At 37.0% G+C, this 22,305-nt stretch overlaps 2 protein-coding genes and 2 pseudogenes across 2 annotated transcripts; all 4 read left to right on the forward strand.

Moving 5' to 3' along the window:
- The first annotated feature begins 36 nt into the window (after positions 1-36).
- LOC116137962 lies at positions 37-3,045 on the forward strand (annotated as a pseudogene).
- A 7,092-nt stretch (positions 3,046-10,137) lies between these two features.
- LOC116137963 (MDIS1-interacting receptor like kinase 2-like) lies at positions 10,138-12,202 on the forward strand. The gene is made up of 2 exons (XM_031423658.1): positions 10,138-11,827; positions 11,910-12,202. Exons 1-2 carry the CDS (start codon positions 10,138-10,140, stop codon positions 12,200-12,202), a joined length of 1,983 nt encoding a protein of 660 aa, XP_031279518.1.
- A 3,531-nt stretch (positions 12,203-15,733) lies between these two features.
- Positions 15,734-16,397, forward strand: LOC116137964 (probable pectinesterase/pectinesterase inhibitor VGDH2). Its single transcript, XM_031423659.1, has 2 exons — positions 15,734-15,890; positions 15,982-16,397. The coding sequence occupies exons 1-2, from the start codon at positions 15,734-15,736 to the stop codon at positions 16,395-16,397; spliced, it is 573 nt and encodes a 190-aa protein (XP_031279519.1).
- Positions 16,398-17,387: 990 nt separating this feature from the next.
- Positions 17,388-21,464, forward strand: LOC116138007 (annotated as a pseudogene).
- Positions 21,465-22,305: the final 841 nt, after the last annotated feature.

Consider the following 22,305-nt stretch of genomic DNA (forward strand, 5'->3'; position numbering starts at 1 on the left):
AAAACTATCCAATCACTAGGATACTGTTAAAGAAATATGTCTAGAGATGATGATCCAATGACTCGTATCAATGATATTACTCCCATATTGTAAGTGAACTCATCCATAAATTAAAGTCCAAGGGTTAACTTATTTACTTTCCACATTAAAGACTTGCATGAAACCTTTTTCTACGTAGGCTTGACTCTAAAAGGCAACAAAAATCTTGAGTGAAAGATGGTGCATTGATGTTTTCGAAGCTCTTAGAGTTCCAAATTCTGTTTATAAATATAGAGTTTCGAATTAGGCTCTGTGGTGCACAAACTTAGCTTGTTTAACCAATGGCAATCTCATCCCTCAATAAACTCTCCCCTGTTTTCTTCAGCCTCTTTGTTGTGCTACATTTTCAACTAAATGTTGCTTTTGATTCCACTGATATTTTTTTTCCTCAGACAAATTTCTTATTTTTCCAAATGATATAATGTAGGAGATGATGGGTTGAAGTCACCGATGGAGATGTCCCGAGGATAAAGACTTGCTTGATATGGCAACAGAGGATTGAATCAAGCAGTAGAAGAAGAGAAAAATTACAAGAGTCTGCTGCTCAAGTCTTACTTCCTAAGGATGATGCCGATGAGAGGTGCATTTTGGATGTGGAGAGGTTGTAAGAGGAAGACCATCTAGATAGGCAGCTCAATCGAGAAAAGCGAATGGTCAAAGCTTTCAGCAGGGTCAGTCGTCTTCTTGCTGTTGTTGAATGTGAAGTTGTGATCAGCTTAGCAGTAAAGAGCTCTTGTTTAGCGAAAGTTGTATTGGATTCTGCTTGAGCGGCCTCTCTCTCTGAGTTACGGCAAAGGTAGTTCGGTAAGCCTCGTAATCTAGTATGACGGAAAACCGTACCTGATGACCTTCAGGCTTTATTCTTTCTGTTAGCACGCATCCAGTGACCAATGAATCTGTTGTCGGAATAAGCGTAAGCGCTGCTTTGTTCCAACCTTCTCGTCTAGAAGCTAGAAGGAATCAGTCTTAAAGTGGGGCAGAGTGACGGATGAAATTCCTTTTTAGTCAGTCGTAATAAGTGGGCAAGTCAATCCATAAGGCGAGGAAAAAACTAGTTTGAAAGTAGCCTCCTTGAAGTTCCTTATTGCAAATTTAATTGCATTTGGTGTCAATCGTGCCCCTGTTTTCAGGCATTTCTCCTCCTCTCTTTATGTTTTTCCCTCTTTGTGTTTTTGACAAAGTTTTAATCAGGAACAGGTGGGGAAGATGCCTCTTTGTCTGCAATGGACATATTTAAGATGTAAGTTTCTAACCTGTCCGGTTAGTCTTTAGTCATAATTCTTGCTATCAAGGACCTTGAAGAATTCCAACTGTTTGAATTACACAGGTATGAGAGATACCACAGAAGAAAGGTTGGAAGTTTGATGGTATGATTGAACAGATACGATGAGAGGATACAAGGTATGTCTTCCATCTGTGGAATTTATGTGTCCCTTTTTATTAGATGGGTATTGGCAGTTGTTAGGCATGGGTTACAATCTATAATATTTTGCAATATACCGTTTTCGTTTTACAAAATATGGAATTACCTCGTAACTGTTTTAAAACTTTGGCTTGTCCTTTACTAACCAGGAAGCTAGTGCAGCAATCTCCGGAGCTGGTGTCTATGGGAAGCTTAAATTTGAGAGGGGATTCATGGGGTTCAGGTTCAGGACTACCTGTTGGCTTACAATGTATGATTCATAGCAGAAATTGCAAACAGTTGTCATCTTGCGGCGTGTTCCTGTGAGGGAGAAGTCTGGACGAGTTCATACCAGTGCGTCTCTGTTACCATCCTTCTCAGGCGATGAGGTGCAAAACGAATTGAAGGTGATTGAATGATAATATTGTATGCTGCCCATGCATGGTCATTTTTCTTTACGACTGTCACCATTGTTTAGTATTGGATATGTTTTCTGTTGTCAATCTCATTGATCTTTTTATTTGAGGCTTTGCAGGTACATATCCAGTTTGAGGAATGAAGATTTGATGATGATACTTACAGATCTGGTGATTAGGTGGCCAGCATGCAAATACCACCAATAGTGCTGTCTGAATAACTCATATTCAACTGGGATGACTGTGTCCATCCAGATGAACGATCTCAACACATGGTAAAGATTTTTTACCAACATTCCTGAATAATAAATTAAAAAATGCCAGCTAGATCAGGTTTTGATCACCATTCCTCATAACTGTTTTAGTAAGGCCTATGTTCGAGTGTCATGTTTCCTTCAATTTTCAATGTCCTGCTATGGAAATATAGAAAGACGACTTGTTGAAGTTTTATTGTATGTACAACTTAATGAAAATACGAAAAAAAGGGGTCATTGGACAAGTTTTTATCATTAGGACTATGTTTTCAATATTTATCTAAATTATCCACAATGAACCTTACAGGCAATGGATCTTGAATCGTGTGCAATTATTACACTCTAATCGTGTGCAATTTATTAATATCAAATCTGTAGTATAGCTGCGTTACAGTATCATCCTCAGTATAAGAGCAACATATGGTAATCAGGGGATGGGTACTTTTGCGTCATCTGTTTTGGTTTTTCTTCCCTATGGTTGTTCTTTTGCCTTTGATCTTATAACAGGACAAAGCTAAAGCATAAGTTGCTCTGTGCGAAACTGTATGAAATGGAAAGGTTAAGAATTCAGAGAGTCGATCGAATTCGATCCGAGCAGGTAAAAGTGACTGTGAGATGAAGATGAGCAAGTTTACTATTGCTTTTTGTTTCTTATTTCCAGAAAAATGAAGAGATCTTATACTGTAAAGAGATTGGTAGTGGTGATAGATCGGAGCTTTCCGTACTTACACTTCCTCAAGGGCGTGTCGTGGATCTTGTGTTCATCACTCATCATGCTATAAATGATGTGATGCAGGGAGAAAATATAGATATCTTCATAGATGCTCTTCTTTTACGGCAGGAAATGGATGCAATTGCCTCATTCAGTTTAGTAGTGATGCTGGTGAAGGTTTGCTTACCAGGGCCTAATTTGATCAATTTTGAATGGTGTTAAGGTTTAAGTAGATTTATTATTTTAAAATTTGCCATGGTTTAGCCTCATATGGTATATTTTTGTAACAATATACCAACTTTCTGGTCTATTCCAATGGAAATAGGAAAACTTGAAATCTCTTTTTGATCTCGAATTAACTATGAATCAACTAGCACGTGGCGGATCCAACCACTTTTGGCCCACCTTCAAATTTTTTTTAATATATATGTATAGTTATATATTTGACCACTAACAAAAATAATAATGGACAAAATAGTAATGTATAATAAATTTTATTTTGACCCACCCTAAAGAAATTCCTGGATCGCTACTGCAACTAGGGGTGGAAAAATCCGGTTAACCGAACCGGAACCGGATTCTTGAACCGAACCGGTTTTCGGTTACAAAATAAACTAAACCGAAACCGGTCCGGTTGGTTATAACCGGTTATAAACCGAACCGAAAATTCGGTTCGGTTAACGGTTAACGGTTTTTAAACGGTTAATAAAATTATTGGGTTTGGCCCATTTCACACACTCACTCCACTTTGCACTTTTTTCCAGGTTTATTTTTTTTTAACACTTAAATGTATAAACTTATATTTACTGTAAATCACATTACATTAATAAACTTATTTTATTGTAATTGAATTTAATTCATATAATTTGAATGTACATCAAAATCAAAAATTATAATTTTAAATTACAAATCAAAGATTACAAAAACAAAGTATGATACAAACTCAATTACAAACTAAAAAAATACAAACTATACAAACAAAAAAAATAGTCCTCTGTTGCCAACTTAGTTTCCACAAAACAAACATAATAAAACATTCCACATCCTAAAATTACAAATCAAACACATGAAATGAATAAAATAAGAAACATATTTCAACAAAATCCAAATCAAACACATGATAACTAGCACAACACATTCCAAAAAACAAACATAATAATTAAAACTAGCAAACACATTTCCACAAAACAAAATAAAACACATTTCACAAACAAACAATACTAACAAGCACATTTCCCAATCAAAAATGAAATGCAAATTGAGAAGATATACAAAGAAAGTTCACAAAGACAAATCTAATATAACAAATCCACAAAAATGATTTCAAAGAGGCCTCCAAGCAAGCATAACTGTCCAACTGCAAGCACATTCCAATCCATGTCAAATGTCAACATGTCAAAACAAAAAAGTTCCACAACTTGTTAGATAGCTCCATTTTAAATTCTTTCTTTTTATAAGTTTGTCCAATCAAATCTAGAAATAGTAAATAAAAGAACAAATAAAACTAAATAAAATCATAGTATATACCTCGTTATTGGAAATTTGGATTGCCCTCAATCAATTAGTTGAGAACGAGTACTTTCTACTCGAAAGATGGAAATTCTACAAAAAGTTGGATAAACACATAATTAAATAATTGAAGTATAATTAACAAATCCAACAAATAAATAATTAATTGAAAGTAAAGCAAAAATTTTACCCGACTCAATTTTCGTCAACTCATCCAAGGTGTCCTCAATGGCTAATGGTGCACGCGTAGTCCGAATCCAATCTTGTGTGCAGAGAGAGCTTCCACCATTTTGTAGTAAGAGAGCTACGAAATGGCTCAATACACGACCCCCGTACTAAAAGCCGACTCAGATGAACAGTTGAAACGGGATAGCCATACATCTCGTGCCATCGAAGAGATAAATGGATATTTTGTTGAATTCATCTTCCACCATTTCAAGAGATCAAAAGTCTTGTCAGTGTCATCTTCAACGTCATCACCTAAATACTTATCAACTCGATTTAGGCTGATTAGTTGGTTTTCAATCTTTTTCCTTTTAAACTAACACTATGTAATCTTCAGGATCAATTTACCATCACGATTTCAAGTGGCACTTGCACCTGAAGATTGCTGACTGATTGCGTAGTAGGAGCCCCAGCCACCTTACACAAATTATAATGGTAAATAAAGACAACAAAGTTTCCATCACTTTTTCTTAACTTTCAGCAGTTAAAGCATCATAGGACTCACCAATCACCCAATTAACATATTCTAACTTGTCCCTAGGGTCTAAAAAACTGCAATGAATAACATTATGTGTATATCAACATTCGACCAATATTGTCAAAAATTTCCCTTCATCTATCGCCATAGAACTTAAGCTAAGATCATGACATAAGACCTTCTATAATCTTCATCCCAATGCAATATATCTGTCGCATGTACTGATTACCAGTTACATAAAAAGAGCGGACACACGTATGGTAGCATCAATGAAATTTTCAGAAACGGTAACAAGTACTGAGCATATTCCCAATCACGGACGTAGGCAAACCTTTGACCTGTCCCCACTAGAAAGCTCATCTTTGTACTTACTCTTTCTATTCCATTAATTCAAATGCTTTCTGGAATTTAACTGCAGTATCCAACATCAAATAAGTAGAGTTCAACTTGTTTCTACATCAAGCACAAATGACTCTTACTTTCAATTTTTTCTTCTCCACACACTCCATAAATCTCATTAAACTTGCTGGAGAAGACCTACATCTCCACTGCAGCGAATCTAAATATGGAGTGCATCCATATCTTTTAACCCTCTTTACAATCAAACTTAGTAGTGTGCACAACATCTCATGTGAAGAAATTGACCACCCAAGACATTTCCCTGCCAACTTGATAACCGAGTCCTAAGATAGCTTATAACACATCATTAGAACTTGCATTGTCAACCGTACTGTTAATACTTTAGAAATACCCAATCAAGCAAGCATCTCTCCACTGCTTCCCAATGATTAAACCTTATGACTACTTATAGGACAAAAGTTCAAAACTCCTTTGTGTAGTTGCCAATCGTCATCGATGAAGTGAGCCGTAAGACACATATAGTTGAGGTTCTGACAACTTGTCCAGTATCAGTAGTGAGACAAACTGTGTATTGAACTTACTAAAAAACTCTTTAGCTTTTCACGCTCATCAATATAAATCTTAAACAATCGTAGCCACAGTCTTACGGGAGGGCTTTGAAACCTAGGTTGTGCCGCAGTCATCACACGGCGAAACCCCTCACGCTCCACAAATTAAACGGTAGCCATCGATAATGATCATTTGGGCAATAGTTTGTCTAATAAAATCTTGATCAAATTTCCATGACAACACATGCAGATTGTGTAGAGGTGGCAACCTCACTTGAGAGGCCACGTGATGCTGCTGAAAGAATAACGTTCGTCTCCATTCCACCACATCAAAGGATACTTTTTACACCTACTTAAGTGGTTACGTAGACAACTGTACCACTTTACTTGGGCAAGCAAGAACATTCCCACAATAGTTACATGTTGCCGTCAAATCATCCTTCTCACACTCATTTTTGTGAAGTGATCCCACATTCAGATGTATTCTTCCTACTAATAGTCGATTTCGCACGTTTGGGATAAAGGGATGGGTGGTCTTGGTGTAGGTGCTTCAGTGTGATGTGAAGTGTCAAAAGTGGGTGTGTTGTTCTCACTAGTCGAAGATATCTACAATGGCATAAAAAAGGAAGATGCATTAACTATTTGTGGTTAGTCAATGCCCAATAGTCTAAGGCACCATGCATATATTAATTTAAGAAGCGAAATCTTGTAACAATCAAAGGGATATAACCGAAAATTGACATTGGAATTGGAATTGGAAATAACTAACATTTCAACATGTACACAAAATTACCCATGTAATAAAGCTCACTAACTTTTTAAATCAGCAGTACTTGGGACTTCCGCACTTGAATTCCTGAAACGATAATTATACACAAAAATCAATAAAAATAATGAACAAATAAAATACAATTATACTAAAAAAGAAGTAATTAATTACCCAGGGGGGACAACTTCCGTATGATCTTTCAGTCCTTCAATAGGATTGCACACGTTCATTTTGAGAACTAGAATTCACAAAAATAAAAAAATAATAATCAATACTTAGGCAGCAACCACAAACAATCAAACACCCAAAAGGCCTCTATTCTTATTACACAAAAGACCAGAAATTAAAGAAGTTTGGCACCAGAGCCGTCCCTGATACAAGCATTGCCATCCTAAGTAATATTGTTACTGTCTTCTAAAATCATAATTATTTGATTACTGAGTAATATTAAAAAAAAAAACATCAAAAGCTACCATACTGGCAACTGGAGCCCAAAGAAGCACTTTAACTTTAGAACTCATCAAAAGCTACTAAACTTATCCACAAATAAGCACTTCTCAAATATAATAAATATAACTCTAAATGCATAAAAAATGAATCTGGAAACAGATGAATGGGATTTCAATTTTATATTACTGTCAAAGTATATACATATCATTCCAAATCATATGACAGTAGACACCAAGGATAGCTCCCAGCTCCATCATCAATCCTCACCGGCTTTCCCTTGTGCCCACTGAAGATTCTGACTCTTCATTGAAAATCTCATCATCATCATCAACAATCACACCACCTTCATTGTTCAAGCTCATGTTACTACTACAGTAGTGGTACTCCGCTCACACTCATTGTTTCTCTCTGAATCCATTTCTTTAACCCTTTACACGATTTATTGCCACGATAAATTGATAACTCTTGAAAACTCTTTTAATCTTTGTTCTTGGATTTCCTTAATACTTTTGAGATAAGCCCTAAAATTGAGTTTTTTTTTTTTTTAAAAAAATAAATATCAGCCTGCCTATCCCGTCAATGGTCACCGACTCACCACAAAACAAAAAAAAAAAGCCAAAGAAGAATTGCTCACCCACGGAGACGAGCTGAAGGTGGAGACTTGGTGAAGAAGAAGAATGGTGCCGCGACTAGCGACAGATCTGAGAACTGAGAGTGAGAGATCGGCGTGACCGCGTGACCACGTGACTCCGGCGTGAGAACTGACAATGAGACAGAGACTCTGAGAGTGTGAGAGAGAGACTAACGGTTACTGGGGTCTGAGGTGACTGTCTGAGTACCGGCGCCGGCGCGAGTGCGTGAGATCTGAGTACTACCGTACTGGAGCATGGAGCTGCCGCTCGCGAGCTGGAGAGTAGAGCTGCCGTCTGCCGAGCTGGAGAGTGGAGATTGGAGTAGACTCGTACTGGAGCAGTGGAGCTGCCGTCTGCCGAGCTAGAGAGTGGAGAGTGAAGATGGAGTAGACTCGACGACTCGTACTGGAGCAGTGGAGCTGCCGTCTGCCGAGATGGGAATGGAGATGGAGTGACGACTGGATGGTAGTGAAGACTGATGAAGAATGAAGGTGAAGCCGTGAAGGTAGTGAAGTCTGAAGTGAGTGTCTGAGTCTGAGACAGTGAGACTGACTGACTGAGTGAGATCGTGAGACTGTGAGAGTTGAGACTGTGAGTGGTGAGAGTCTGAGAGACTGAAAGTGTAAAACAGTAAAAGCGTGGTTAGGGTTTGGAATTGCAAATGCCAAATGCAAATGCAAAATAAAATGAAAAATAAAAATGCAATAATTTTAAACATTTCGGTTTATAAAACCGGTTTCGGTAACCGGTTTTTCTTTTTAAAAAAACCGAAACCGAAAGAATATCCGGTTTTTTAAATATCCGAACCGAAACCGAACCGAAATCCAGAAAAAACCGAATTTTCGGTCGGTTTCGGTGGTTTCTCGGTCGGTTCGGTTTTCGGATTTTTTTTTCCACCCCTAATGCAACTAAGTGATCCTATTCCTTTTTCCTTTTAAAATCAACCAATTGGAGTCCTATTCCTTGGCAAAACACAAGATTTCGGGTGAATTCCTCAAGAAATTAGAAATTTCATGAGATTGAAGATATTGGATTTAAAGCAAATAATTTGTTATTTGCCTGTAATACTGGCAGCGCTGGTTCTTGGCACTTCTATGCAAGTGGACAACCATTCTTAGGCCTAGTCCCTAAAGCTCGAGAAATTGCAGAAGCTGGTTTAAGTCCTCCTAGGAGAAAGAGTGTAGTATTCAATCCAAGCAAACAGAATCACAAGTAATAACAATAAAGTAAAAGCAGAAAAGAAAATAAGGAACACCAGGATTTATAGTGGTTTGGTAATCTATCAGATTACCTACATCCACTCTTCAGGACAGTAAGAAAGATTTACTATGAAAAATAGGAAAAACCTTATAGAGATTTCAGCTCACTCCTTTACACATATCAAAACCCGAGAAAGGACCATCTGTAATACACCCGAAACCCAGATGTTTCCTCTCCACTCATACATCAAAAACAACCAGAAAATAGTGAGATTTATACACAAGATGTAAGGGAAGACATAAAGTACAGCTAAGACCTACCACCATCATTTGATTCCATCAACGATCTTCAAGGTTCCAGCACATCCCAAAATCGTAACAACCTTTCTCTCTCTGTAACCAAGAGAATAAGATCGAGAATGAAAACTCGATCCAACAAAACCTAATTTAGATTAGGTTTATTGACAATAGGAAAAGCCATAAATGCCCCTTAGCTTTTAACAAATAACTTTGACCATTCCAAGTTATAGGTTGACTTCCACGTAGGCATAAGTCAATGCCACATCACAACATTGTGTTTAAGAATTTTGGGAATTGATCCCGTTTGAGTGGTTTGCTGGGGATGATGGTAGAAATGCAACCTCAACTATCGAATGAACTTATCAAAATAATGGAACAAAAGTTATTGGCTATAAAGCGCAGGAGTGCTTGTCTTGAGAATGTCATAAATCGGGTATATATTATGGATCTTCAATTTTCTAAGGTTTCGTTTGGGTTTTAACGCTATGATTATTATGCTTTTTGTAGTGTTTGTATTCCTTTAGTTGGAGGCTTTAAATGGTTATTTAAGTTTGTTTTGTTCTGTTTCTATTTGTGATACAGCCAGAAGCTTCACCAACAGAGTATTCTAAGGCTAATAAAGAGCTTCGGAAAATCAGGGGTTCAATGAAACTTATAAATGAATTGAGGACCAAACAGAAGGTGAACTGCTGTAACACCTTGAAGTCATTCATCCATTTAGGGAAATGTGATATGCCCACGAAAGTATGATNCTGATTCTTTTAAAAATCTGAACAAATTAGAGATTTTGCACCTTCGTGAAAACCATCTTTCTGGTACCATTCCCCAGGAAATAGGAAATTTCATGCTCACTTATTTGGAATTAGACACCAACAACTTCACTGGTCAGTTACCCCATAATATATGTGTTGGTGGTTCACTTCAACAATTCAGTGTGAATAGCAACAATTTTTTCGGTCCAATTCCCAAAGGCTTGAGACATTGCACAAGCCTGAAGAGACTCCACTTGGAACAAAACGAATTTGTTGGTAACATATCTGAAGATTTTGGCATCTATCCACACCTAGAATATTTAGATCTCAGCCAAAATAAGTTTTATGGTCAAGTCTCATCTAGCTGGGGAGAGTGTCCAAATTTAGGCATCCTAAAGATCGCAGAGAACAATATAACTGGCAGCATACCAGTTGAGCTTGGAAACCTAACTCAACTAGGTAGACTTAATCTTTCTTCAAATTATCTAGTTGGGGAGATTCCAAAAGAACTTGGAAACTTGAGTATGCTAGAGGAGCTGATTTTGAATAGGAACCAACTTTCTGGTAGTATACCTTCGGAAATTGGATTCCTCACCGGAATTACCCATCTTGACTTGTCCACAAACAAGTTGAGAAAATCAATCCTTGAAAGTCTGGGGAACTTGTTGCAAATGAATAGCTTGAATTTGAGCAACAACCAGTTTACCCAAGAAATTCCACCTCAGTTGGGGAAGCAAAGTCTGCTGACAGAGTTAGATTTGAGTCAAAACCTCCTCAGTGGAAAAATACCCTCTGAAATTTGTGATTTAGAGGATTTGCAGAATCTTAATATCTCCCACAATAACCTCTCTGGTTTCATTCCAAGAGAGTTTAAGAAGATGCACCTATTGAGTATTGACATATCTGACAATGAGTTGCAAGGTCCAATTCCTAACACAACAGCATTTCGAGATGCTACCATCGAAGAATTACAAGGGAACAAAGATTTGTGTGGTGATGTTAAAGGGCTACGACCTTGTAGAACTTCACCTGCAACAAAACATGGCCTGAAAAAGGGTTGGATAATCTTTTTTACAGTTTTTTTCCCTCTTCTAGGAGCTTTTCTTCTGTCTCTTGTGGTGCTCCGTATACTCTTTGGTTCTAGAAGAACAAAGAGACACTCAGAAGATAAAGAAAGTGGGATGAATAATGAAGAATATCTCGCGATATCAACTTTTGAAGGAAGAAAGATATATGAAAAAATCATAGCAGCGACTAAGGATTTTGATGCCAGTCACTTAATTGGGAAGGGAGGTCATGGAAGTGTTTACAAAGCTGAGTTATCACCAAGGGATATTGTAGCAGTTAAGAAAATCCATTCGCTATATACTGGTAATATAGCTGATCAAAAAGAGTTCTTGAGTGAGATAAAGGCATTAACAGAGATAAGACATCGAAATATTGTGAAATTTTTTGGTTTTTGTTCCCATTCTCGACACTCATTCTTAGTCTACGAGTATCTCGAAAGGGGTAACTTGGCCGCAATTTTGAGCAACGAAGCAGGAGCACTAGAACTAGATTGGAGTAAGAGAGTGAATATCATAAAAGGTGTGGCACATGCTTTGTCTTACATGCATCATGATTGCTTCCCACCAATTGTCCATCGTGACATATCAAGTAAGAACGTGCTGCTAGATATGGAATATGAAGCTCATGTCTCAGATTTTGGAACTGCTAAGCTTCTCAAGCCAGATTCATCTAATTGGACTCAACTTGCTGGCACATATGGATATGTTTCACCAGGTATATAATTCATACACTTTCATTTTACAATACCCTTATTGGATAATCAATAATAAAGATAACATATTTCTTTCACTTGCAGAGCTTGCATACACAATGAAGGTGACAGAGAAATGTGATGTGTATAGCTTTGGGGTGTTGGCACTGGAAGTCATCCTAGGGAAGCATCCCGGAGATGTGCTCACCCCATTTTCAGGTTCATCTGCAAACATGAACATAGAGCTTGATGATATGTTGGATCCAAGGCTTCCATTTCCCTCCTTGGAAGTTCAACGCAAACTAATTTCCATCATAGAAAAGACCTTTTTATGCTTAGATGTAAGCCCACAGTCTAGACCAACCATGCAGATTGTGTCTCATCTTTTTTGCAACTAAATCTTATTTTTTTTTGAAGTAATCACACTAGATTATAAATTTCTAGCAGACTATTTTGTAAGTTTTTGAATCAATTGTTTCTAAGGTTGGTCTAGCTTTTGAATCAATTGTTTGAATCACACTAGATTATAAATCTAGGTTCTCTGTATTTTTTTTTTTTTTAATTTAGCGACATTGGGACTTGAGAGTGATTGGTTACATAAATTCTCCATTCAAAATTTTGTTGAACCAGTTGTCACGGCCACAAAATTAAACCTAAATACCATAGTTAGTTGTAAGCAGGGTCGAATCCACAGAGAGCAAGACTAATGACCTAATGTATATTTGAGTTAACGAAAGAGAAATTGGCAAAATGATTGATTAAAACTAAGGAAACTAATTAATTGCAGGAAATTAAAAGCATCAAATAAATTGATAACTAACACACAATATTAAAAGTGTTGTCGCTACAGATTCGGTTTGACTCAAGACCAACTCTTACAATTCCTCTCCTCTCTCTTCAATTTCCTAAACCTGCAAGGCTAGGCAAATCAATAAAAATATCTCCCGACAATCTAGGTATAATCTATCATGTCTCCCCGTTGTCTTAGTAACAGATCAATTAGTTAAAGACTATCATCGACTAACCGAAAAATGCTAAACCCTTAAACACCACTAGTTGTTACAACGTTAACAAGTACAACCTATCAACTTGTATCATTCAATCAACTAACTACACGACAAATGCATTCCTAGTAGAAATGATATTAAATGCTAATACAACTGGATTGCAATCAGAATCGAAGCAATTTAAAGTCATACTCAACATTCAATAATCTCAAACCGACATTCAATTATGCAAAAAGTTATATGTCAACAAACGTTCTCAATGGACATTATCAATTCAGCACGTCGAGCATCAGAATAATATTAAAGCATCGCAAACAAACTAAAACCAAAAAAAAAATATATATATAATCTGAATACAAGAAACTTAACCAAATATCCAACTTTGGGCTCATCCAACTGGTCAAGAACTACCGAGAAGATCCATGAGTGTCGATCTTGATCTCCCTACACCTAACAGGCAACTAGTAGCTCAGCCGCTCATGGTGGTGTCGACGAAGGTTGCAATGGTGGGAACAGAGCTTTCATGGCGAAGAGGACATAATCGACAACGAGATGATGCGAAGAAGGAGTGAAAACAACCAACAGATAGCTCGAAATACGAACAGTCGCACTCGTAAAAAAACGTTAGTTTTCCGACGGGTCTTCCGGCAAATGGTGGCGAAAATGGGATCCGAAGGTACCGATGGAAAGCTCAGGTGATAAGGAGTTCAGATCAGGTCTTGGGGAGATGAAATGTCACCAGAAAGTGAGCAAAATCGTGCCGGGAAGTCGAAGAGTCGTCGGATCAAGGTGATGGATCTCGCTGGAAAAAGGGTAGATCAGCGGCGGAAATTTGAGGGGAAGTTGATGGAGTGATGGTTAGCACAAAAAGAGCTCAATCGGCACCAGAAAACGATGCAATCTCTGGTGGAAGGTGAAGCATCACGGCGTGAAAATGGTGGTTTGTCGCTGGCGTGGGTGAATGACGGTGGAGGGTGGCTGGTCGGCCTGAGAAAGTGAAGAGTCATCGGCTTGGAAGATGAAACGTCACTGGCAGCGACCAAATTCTGGCGATGGGTGAAGGTCCCTTCGCGGCTGGCTCCCTTTTGCGACCTTTCACCTGCAATTTATACAAAAAATGATAAATTTCCATGTGGTCCCTACACAATTGGAAAGTGACAAAATCAACCTCTTGAAACATGACATTTTGACCCTTGAATAGCATAAATGAGACAACATCAACCCTAGAAAATAAATCACATCCTAATATCAACTTACAAAATCTCAAATTTCAATCCAAACATGCCAAATTAGTAAGAAAAACTCAAAATATGATTTTTATACATAAATTCCTAATTTCTCTTAATTGCCTCAATATAACTTCAATTTAATTACACATAGGATCTTTTTATCAACAAAATAGAGTCACTTTCATGACTCTAACAACTATTGAATCAGTGCAACTTACATCGACTACAAGTTGCTGATTCTTATTTAAAATTTGTGTTCTTATCAGTGACTAAGGCAATATTAATTTGGGGTAACTTTTCATAATCTAAAAGTGGATTCTCAAAGAATCTAAAGCTAATTAATTATTTATTTAAAAAAAAAATTAAACTGGTTAAATAATTTAATGTTATAAAAATACTGACTCACCAACTACGTCCAACGGCAATCACATAAACTTGACTTGTCAATAGATTATATAAGAGTTTGAATTAAGTCCTGAAAATTTCAGGCACAATATTGTTGATTTTGAATTATTATTAAATTTCAAAGAACAAATAATTACTTTCAAAGAATATCACCTTCAGAGAATAATGGCAGAGAAAATTCATACTGAAGCATATCCATCAAAGTGGTGTTGAGCTTGGGTTTTTGAAAGGTGGCCCAAGCAAAATTGAGAAAGTCTATTTTTTGTAGGAGATTGTTTTAGAGTTGGGTTTTATATCAACAAAATAAAAGAAGAACGAGGTGAAGAGGGGAGCGGCCGAAGGTGAGAAGAAGAAAAGGCGGAAAAGGGGGTTAGCAATAGATTCGACCAAGCCTTGGATGAACAACCTCCTATGGTCCGATTCAGCTGCAATATTACTGGTATGTTCTTGACTCAAGCCTCTTCATTTAGGACTACGGAGATTGAATTTGGAGCAAGTTTGTTACAGTAAATAGTGCATGGATAGTATATCTTTGTGAGATTTCTCCATTATTTTGATGTGTGAGTGTTTGATTCCAAGACGTATTGTTTTTTCAGATTGTTGTGGAAGTATTCTTCTTCTCACCTTTGGCCACTCCCCTTTTTCTCAACCAAATCATTTGTTATTTGCCTCGTAATATTTGCAGCGGTGGTTCACTCCAGCACTTCTATGCAAGTGACAATCATTTCTTAGGCCCGGTCCCTAAAAGCTTGAGGAATTGCCAAAGCCTGATTAAACTCCTCCTAGGACGAAACGAACTTCCAAGCCTGAGGGATTTAGAGCTGATCTATAACAAATTTTATGGTGAGATCCCATATGTGGAAATTTTTAACAATTAGGCACTCTAAAAAAATTCTTTCATAAGTGATGATGATTAAGAAAAACCGTTAGTTTGTGATTGCAAAATAATTTTTAAAGAAAAAAAATGGCGTATAGGTACTTTAAAATTATATTAGCCTTTTGATGTAATTTTGATAGAGGATAATATATATTGTACATCTAAAAGAATTAGTATTAATGTGGGTCTCTTAAGAAATTTAGTGGGGTCATACTTCTTCAAATCTTATCTTAAAACAGATTAGTTAAAAGGTTTTTGTCGGTTTTTGAAATATAAAATGAAACCAATATAGTCGCCTCCTTCTTGAAGTTGACATTGATAAATATCCCTCCTAGTTCTCGGCTTCAGACCGTAAGCTTTTGAAATATGTGGCTAAGGACGATGATACACTACACGCTGTAGTGGCTAAGGATGGCAGTGGAGATTACATTAGCATTTAGGAAGCTATTGAGGCCTACCCAAAGTACTGACGAGGCCAATGAAATCTACAATGAAAGCGTTACTGTGTCTGAAAAACAACAGAATTTGTTCATGTATGGTGATGGAAATAGCAAGACCATTGTTCCGGGTAGCAAAAGCAACAACCAAGGCTTTAGAACCTGGAAGACTGCCACATTCAGTAAGTTTCTAAACTTGTAAGACCCTTGTAACGGAGATAGGAACAGGGTTCATTGCCAAGGTTGTGGGGTTCGTGAACACAGCCGGCTCTAATGGACACCAGGCTATGGCTCTCCATGTTGCATCTGACTATTCAACTATATTCGACTGCAGGATCGATGGTTACCAAACTTCTTTGTACGCCCATGCTTACCGACAGTTTTACCATAATTGTAAAATTTCTGGCACTATTGGTCTCATCTTTGGTGATGCCACCGTCATTATTCAGAGTTCCACTCTCATCGTTAGGAAGTCCAATGATAAAGTTGAAAAGTACGCGATGATAGCTCCAGTTAGAAGCATAAGACAACAAACCACTACAATGGTTATCCACAATTATACCATTGTCCTTGATGAGAAGCTCTTCCCTGACAGGTTACTGTTGCTATTGGAAACTGGAGGAGTGTTAAAAGAATAAAAATTACTCTGATACGTATTGTTGGAATTGGGAGCAATTAAATCAATCTCTAACAGGCTTCTAATATTGAAAAGATGAACTTGTGCTAAAAAGGAAGAGAAAATTCCATTCATCAATCTCAATTACATTCTCTTCAATGAGGAAAAGGAACAATCTCTCCTTTCTCTCTTCAAATTTATACATTCTTCAACCCCTTATTTATAAATAAATAAAGGGATTAGATTACATAACTGACTTAACTATTCAAACAACAATTAAGTGATATTCAAGTCCATAGCTGAAAATAACTACAATTTTTTCATGCTGTGGCATTCTGCTCTCTAGAAATTTTCTAGAGTAGATTTCTAATTGGCGTCGGGACATGACTTTCTCTATACCGCGTCATTCATCTTCTGTCGTGCATCCTTTCTTCTAGACATCTTTAGAGTCCTCTAGCCAACATTCTTGCTGCCATTCTTGTTCTACCAAAAAGATTCAATCTTAAACAGTTCCAAAACCCTTGAAGTCTAGTTGCATAATTTAGGGATGAGTACAAGTAATGGGTAGAACCAGAACCAGAATTGGAACCTACCTGGAACTAACACTATGCGGGTAGGCTTCAGTTCCATTTTATTGGAATCGACACTGTACGGTTCCGATTCTGGTTCCTACAGGTTTCGGAACTGGAATTGGAACCTCAGAAAATAACCTAAAGCAGGTACTCGGCTTTGAACCTGTTTGTGTTTTGGTTTTAATTGAGAAATTTTGTGTGAATTATGATGAATTGATTGAATTTAAGTGTTGCCTGGAGATTAGAAGATTTATGAGTCACATTGGACAAAAATGAATGAGTAATAAAAAGTTGACAACTATTAAATGTAGGTTTTCTTAATTTTTTAGGGGTGTATTTGACTATTTGCAAACTATTAAGGTATATTATTATTTTTTAAACTAATAGGGGGTAATTGATATTTTATAGGATACCGGGTAAGGAAACAAACCTGCATTTGGAAGAATATGTTTTTGGCATTAAAGGAGTTACAATCTATTTCAAATACGACTCATCTGAATCAAAGATCAGCAATCGCTACCACTTCACTCTCCACTCTTCGTTTTTACTCAACCGGTGACTTTCAATTACTTATTCTATTAACCTTCTTAAGTAAAATAAACCCTAGCTTTTTTCCGCTTTTTATCCCGTAATTTCTTATTTTTATGGAGTAAGTTGTTGCAGTGACTATGTTGGGGTATTGTGTTTAAGAATTTTGGGAATTGATACCGTTTGAGTGGTTTGGTGAGGATGATGGTAGAAATGCAACCTCAACTATCGAATGAACTTATCAAAATAATGGGACAAAAGTTATTGGCTATAGAGCGCTGGAGTGCTTGTCTTGAGAATCTCATAAATCGGGTATTTATTATGGATCCTCAATTTTCTAAGGTTTCGGTTGGGTTTTAACGCAATGATTATTATGCTTTTTGTAGTGTTTGTATTCCTTTAGTTGGAGGCTTTAAATGGTTATTTAAGTTTGTTTTGTTCTGTTTCTATTTGTGAGACAGCCAGAAGCTTCACCAACAGAGTATTCTAAGGCTAATAAAGAGCTTCGGAAAATCAGGGGTTCAATGAAACTTATAAATGAATTGAGGACCAAACAGAAGGTGAACTGCTGTAACACCTTGAAGTCATTCATCCATTTAGGGAAATGTGATATGCCCACGAAAGTATGATATTTTTTTTCCTTGGATAAATTTCTTATTTTTCCCAACTGAAATTATATAGGAGATTGATGGGTTGAAGTCACTGATGGCTGAATGTCCCGAGGATAAAGACTTGCCTGATATGGCAACAGATGAATTGAATCGAGCTGTAGAAAAAGAGAAAAAATTATAGAGTCTGCTGCTCAAGTCTTTACTTCCTAAGGATGATGCTGATGAGAGGTGCATTTTGGATGTGAGAGCTGGTTAGTGAAGACCATGTAGATAGGCAGCTCAATCGAGAAAAGCGAATGTTCAAAGCTTTCAGCGGGCGTCAGTCGTCTTCTTGCTGTTGTTGAATGTGAAGTTGTGATCAGCTTAGCAGTAAAGAGCTCTTGTTTAGCGAAAGTTGTATTCGGATTCCACTTGAGCGGCCTTCTCTCTCTGAGTTACGGCAAAGGAAGTTCGGTAAGCGTCGTAATCTAGTCTGACCGAAGCATTAGCCCTGTCTCTATACTTGAAAACATAGACTGGACTTAGTGCGGTGAGGTAGCTTAGGAAACCGTACCTGATGACATTCGGACTTTATTCTTTCCTGTTAGCACGCATCCACTGACCGATGAATCTGTTGTCGGAATAAGAGTAAGCGCTGCTTTTGTTCCAACCTTCTCGTCTAGAAGCTAGAAGGAATCAGTCTTAAAGGGGGGCGGAGTGATGGATGAAATTCATTTTTGAGTGAGCTGTTAATAAGCTGGGCAAGTCAAATCCATAAAGGCGAGGAAAAACTAGTTTGAAAGTAGTCCTCCTTGAAGTTCCTTTTATTGCAAATTTAATTGCATTTTGGTGTCAATATGTGCCCCCTGTTTTTCAGGCATTTCTCTCTCTCCCTCTATTTATGTTTTTCCCCTTCTTTATTGTTTTTGACAAAGTTTTGATCAGGAACAGGCGGGGAAGATGCCTCTTTGTCTGCAATGGACATATTTAAGATAAGTTTCTACAACCTTTCCTGGTTATCATCTTTAGTCATAACTCTTGCATATCAAGGACCTTTTGAAGAATTCCAACCTCGTTTGAATTACACAGGTATGAGAGATACTCACAGAAGAAAGTTTGGATTAAAAGTTTGATGTTATAGATGTAACAGTGTCTGATCTGAGAGTATACAAGGCATGTCTTCCATCCTGTGAATTTTCATGTGTCCCTTTTTATTAGATGGGTATTGTTCAGTTGTTAGGTATGGGTTACAATCTATAATATTTTCCAATATACCGTTTTCGTTTTACAAAATATGGAATTACCTCGTCACTGTTTTATAAATCTTCGGCTTGTCCTTTTACTAACCAGGAGGCTAGTGCAGCAATCTCAGGAGCTGTTGAAGATGGTGATAATTTGCTGGAAATGCAGAATTATTCAGTTAAGGTTTCAAACGGCATTTTGGCACCAAGTGCTCATGTTTCTGTTCGGGTGCAGTAGTTGATGCTGCTGAATTTGATACAGTATGGTGATGTTTTTGTGACATGTTTAGTTGAGTTTAGTTGAGATTAAGACATGTTTCGTTGTAAGATTATATTTAAATTCAAATATGTAAAATCTCATCCACTGCAGTAGGTTGTTTAGGTAAGAACAGTGGACTGTTTTTGTATATATGTTATCCATGTTCAATGAATGAAAATAGAGCACTCATTTACAACTGCAGCCGTCCCTTTCCATTGAAAATTTCTCTCCTTTATCACTCTCCAGTTGAACCATCTGAACCAACAGGAGCTGGTGTCTAAGGGAAACTTAAATTTGAGAGTGGAATTCATGGGGTTCAGGTTTCAGTACTACCTATTTGATTTACAATGTATGATTCATAGCAGAAATTACAAACAGTTGTCATCTTGCAGCGAGTTCCTGTGAGGGAGAAGTCTGGTCGAGTTCATACCAGTGCTGTCTCTGTTACTATCCTTCCTCAGGCTGATGAGGTGCAAAACGAATTGCAGTTGATTGAATGATAATATTTGTTATGATGCCACAATTGCATGGTCATTTTTCTTTGCAACTGTCACCATTGTAGTATTGGAAGTATTATAATGTTTTCTGATGCTCAATCTCATTGATCTTTTTTGTTTTGGGGCTTTGCAGGCAGATGTCCAGTTGAGGAATGAAGATTTGAGGATTGATACTTATAGATCTGGTGGTTCAGGTGGTCAGCATGCAAATACCACCAATAGTGCTGTCTGAATAACTCATATTCCAACTGGGATGACTGTGTCCATCCAAGATGAACGATCTCAACACATGGTAAAGATTTTTTACCAACATTCCTGAATAATAAATTAAAAAATGCCAGCTAGATCAGGTTATTGATCACCATTCCTTCATAACATGTTTTAGTAAGGCCTATGTTCGAGTGTCATGTTTCCTTCAATTTTCATTGTCCTGCTATGGAACATATAGAAAGACGACTTGTTGAAGTTTTATTGTATGTACCAACTTAATGAAAATACGAAAAAAAGGGGTCATTGGACAAGTTTTTATCATTAGGACTATGTATTTCAATATTTATCTAAATTATCCACAATGTAACCTTACAGGCAATGGATCTTGAATCGTGTGCAATTTATTACACTCTAATCGTGTGCAATTTATTAATATCAAATCTGTAGTATAGCTGCGTTACAGTATCATCCCTCAGTATTAAGTAAGCAACATATGGTAATCAGTGGGATGGGTACTTTTGCGTCATCTGTTTTGGTTTTTCTTCCCTTATGGTTGTTCTTTTGCCTTTTTGATCTTTATAACAGGACAAAGCTAAAGCACTTAAGTTGCTCTGTGCGAAACTGTATGAAATGGAAAGGTTAAGAATTCAGATGAGTCGATCGAATTCGATCCGAGCAGGTAAAAGTGACTGTGAGATGAAGATGAGCAAGTTTACTATTGCTTTTTGTTTCTTATTTTCCAGAACAATGAAGAGATCTTATCACTGTAAAGAGATTGGTAGTGGTGATAGATCGGAGCTTATCCGTACTTACAACTTCCCTCAAGGGCGTGTCGTGGATCTTTGTGTTAGCATCACTCATCATGCTATAAATGATGTGATGCAGGGAGAAAATATAGATATCTTCATAGATGCTCTTCTTTTACGGCAGGAAATGGATGCAATTGCCTCATTCAGTTCTAGTCAGTGATGCTGGTGAAGGTGTCCTTACCCAGGGCCTAATTTTGATCATATTTTTGAATGGTGTTAAGGTTTAAGTAGATTATTTATTTTTAAAATTTGCCATGGTTTAGCCTCATAATTGGTAGTATTTTTGTAACAATATACCAACTTTCTGGCTCTATTCCAACGGAAATAGGAAACTTGAAATCTCTTTTTGATCTCGAGTTAACTGTGAATCAACTAAGTGGTCCTATTCTCTCTTTCTTTTAAAATCTAAGCAACTTGAAGTCCTTATTCGTTGGCAACAACAAGGTTTCAGGTTACATTCATCAAGAAATTGGAAATTTCATGAAATTGAAGGTATTGGATTTATTATTTGCCTCGTAATATTTGCAGCGATGGTTCAGGTCTGTGCAAGTGACAACCATTTGTTAGGCCAGGTCCCTGAAAGCTTGAGAAATTGCAGAAGCCTATTTAAACTCCTCCAAGGACGAAACCAACTTGTTGGAAATATATCTGAATATCTTGGTTTCTATCCAAACTTGGCAGTCGACAGCATGAACCCGTGGCTCAATTTTGCTGACAGTATAAGCTGACCATGCTAATTAAGGTCCATTAGTTGTTTGGTTAGAATTTAGAAATATGCAAAAGAGTTTTTGAGTATTAATTTACTAAAAAAGGCTTTACTAAATAAGAATAAGTTAAGTCAAATTTATAAAATATAATAAGGATATTTTTGAAATTTTAAGACTCTAAATGAGCTCAAAAAAAGATTATTTTTCCGAAAATAGCTTATTTTGAATTCAATAAACACTTATAAAATATAATAAAACAATCTGAAAAATATAAGCTTCTTTTGACTGGTAGATAAACTTTCTTTGTGAGTGGGAACTCTTTTACTTTTCGAACGGAATAGATTATGCGTGGATGTTAAATCTTGTAAAGAAAATTAAATTGGTAATTGGAATTTGGAAGTAGTGCAATGAATTATTCCTCCATATCCAGTGGGGACCTTAAAGAAAAGTTGATATACATTCAACCAATGAAAATTAATTAATACTGAGTCAATTGAAAATGATAGGTCAGGCAAAC

This window comes from Pistacia vera, unplaced genomic scaffold (assembly GCF_008641045.1).
Source record: "Pistacia vera cultivar Batoury unplaced genomic scaffold, PisVer_v2 Contig338, whole genome shotgun sequence".
NCBI classification, from domain to species: domain Eukaryota; kingdom Viridiplantae; phylum Streptophyta; class Magnoliopsida; order Sapindales; family Anacardiaceae; genus Pistacia; species Pistacia vera.

Bases quoted from the DNA above. Each gene is read 5' to 3' on its own strand.
- LOC116137963 (XM_031423658.1), top strand. From the start codon at position 10,138: ATGCTCACTTATTTGGAATTAGACACCAACAACTTCACTGGTCAGTTA. The intron at 11,828-11,909 runs GTATATAATTCA...TTTCACTTGCAG, and splicing joins ATATGGATATGTTTCACCAG to AGCTTGCATACACAATGAAG.
- LOC116137964 (XM_031423659.1), top strand. From the start codon at position 15,734: ATGGCAGTGGAGATTACATTAGCATTTAGGAAGCTATTGAGGCCTACC. The intron at 15,891-15,981 runs GTAGCAAAAGCA...TAACGGAGATAG, and splicing joins TAGCAAGACCATTGTTCCGG to GAACAGGGTTCATTGCCAAG.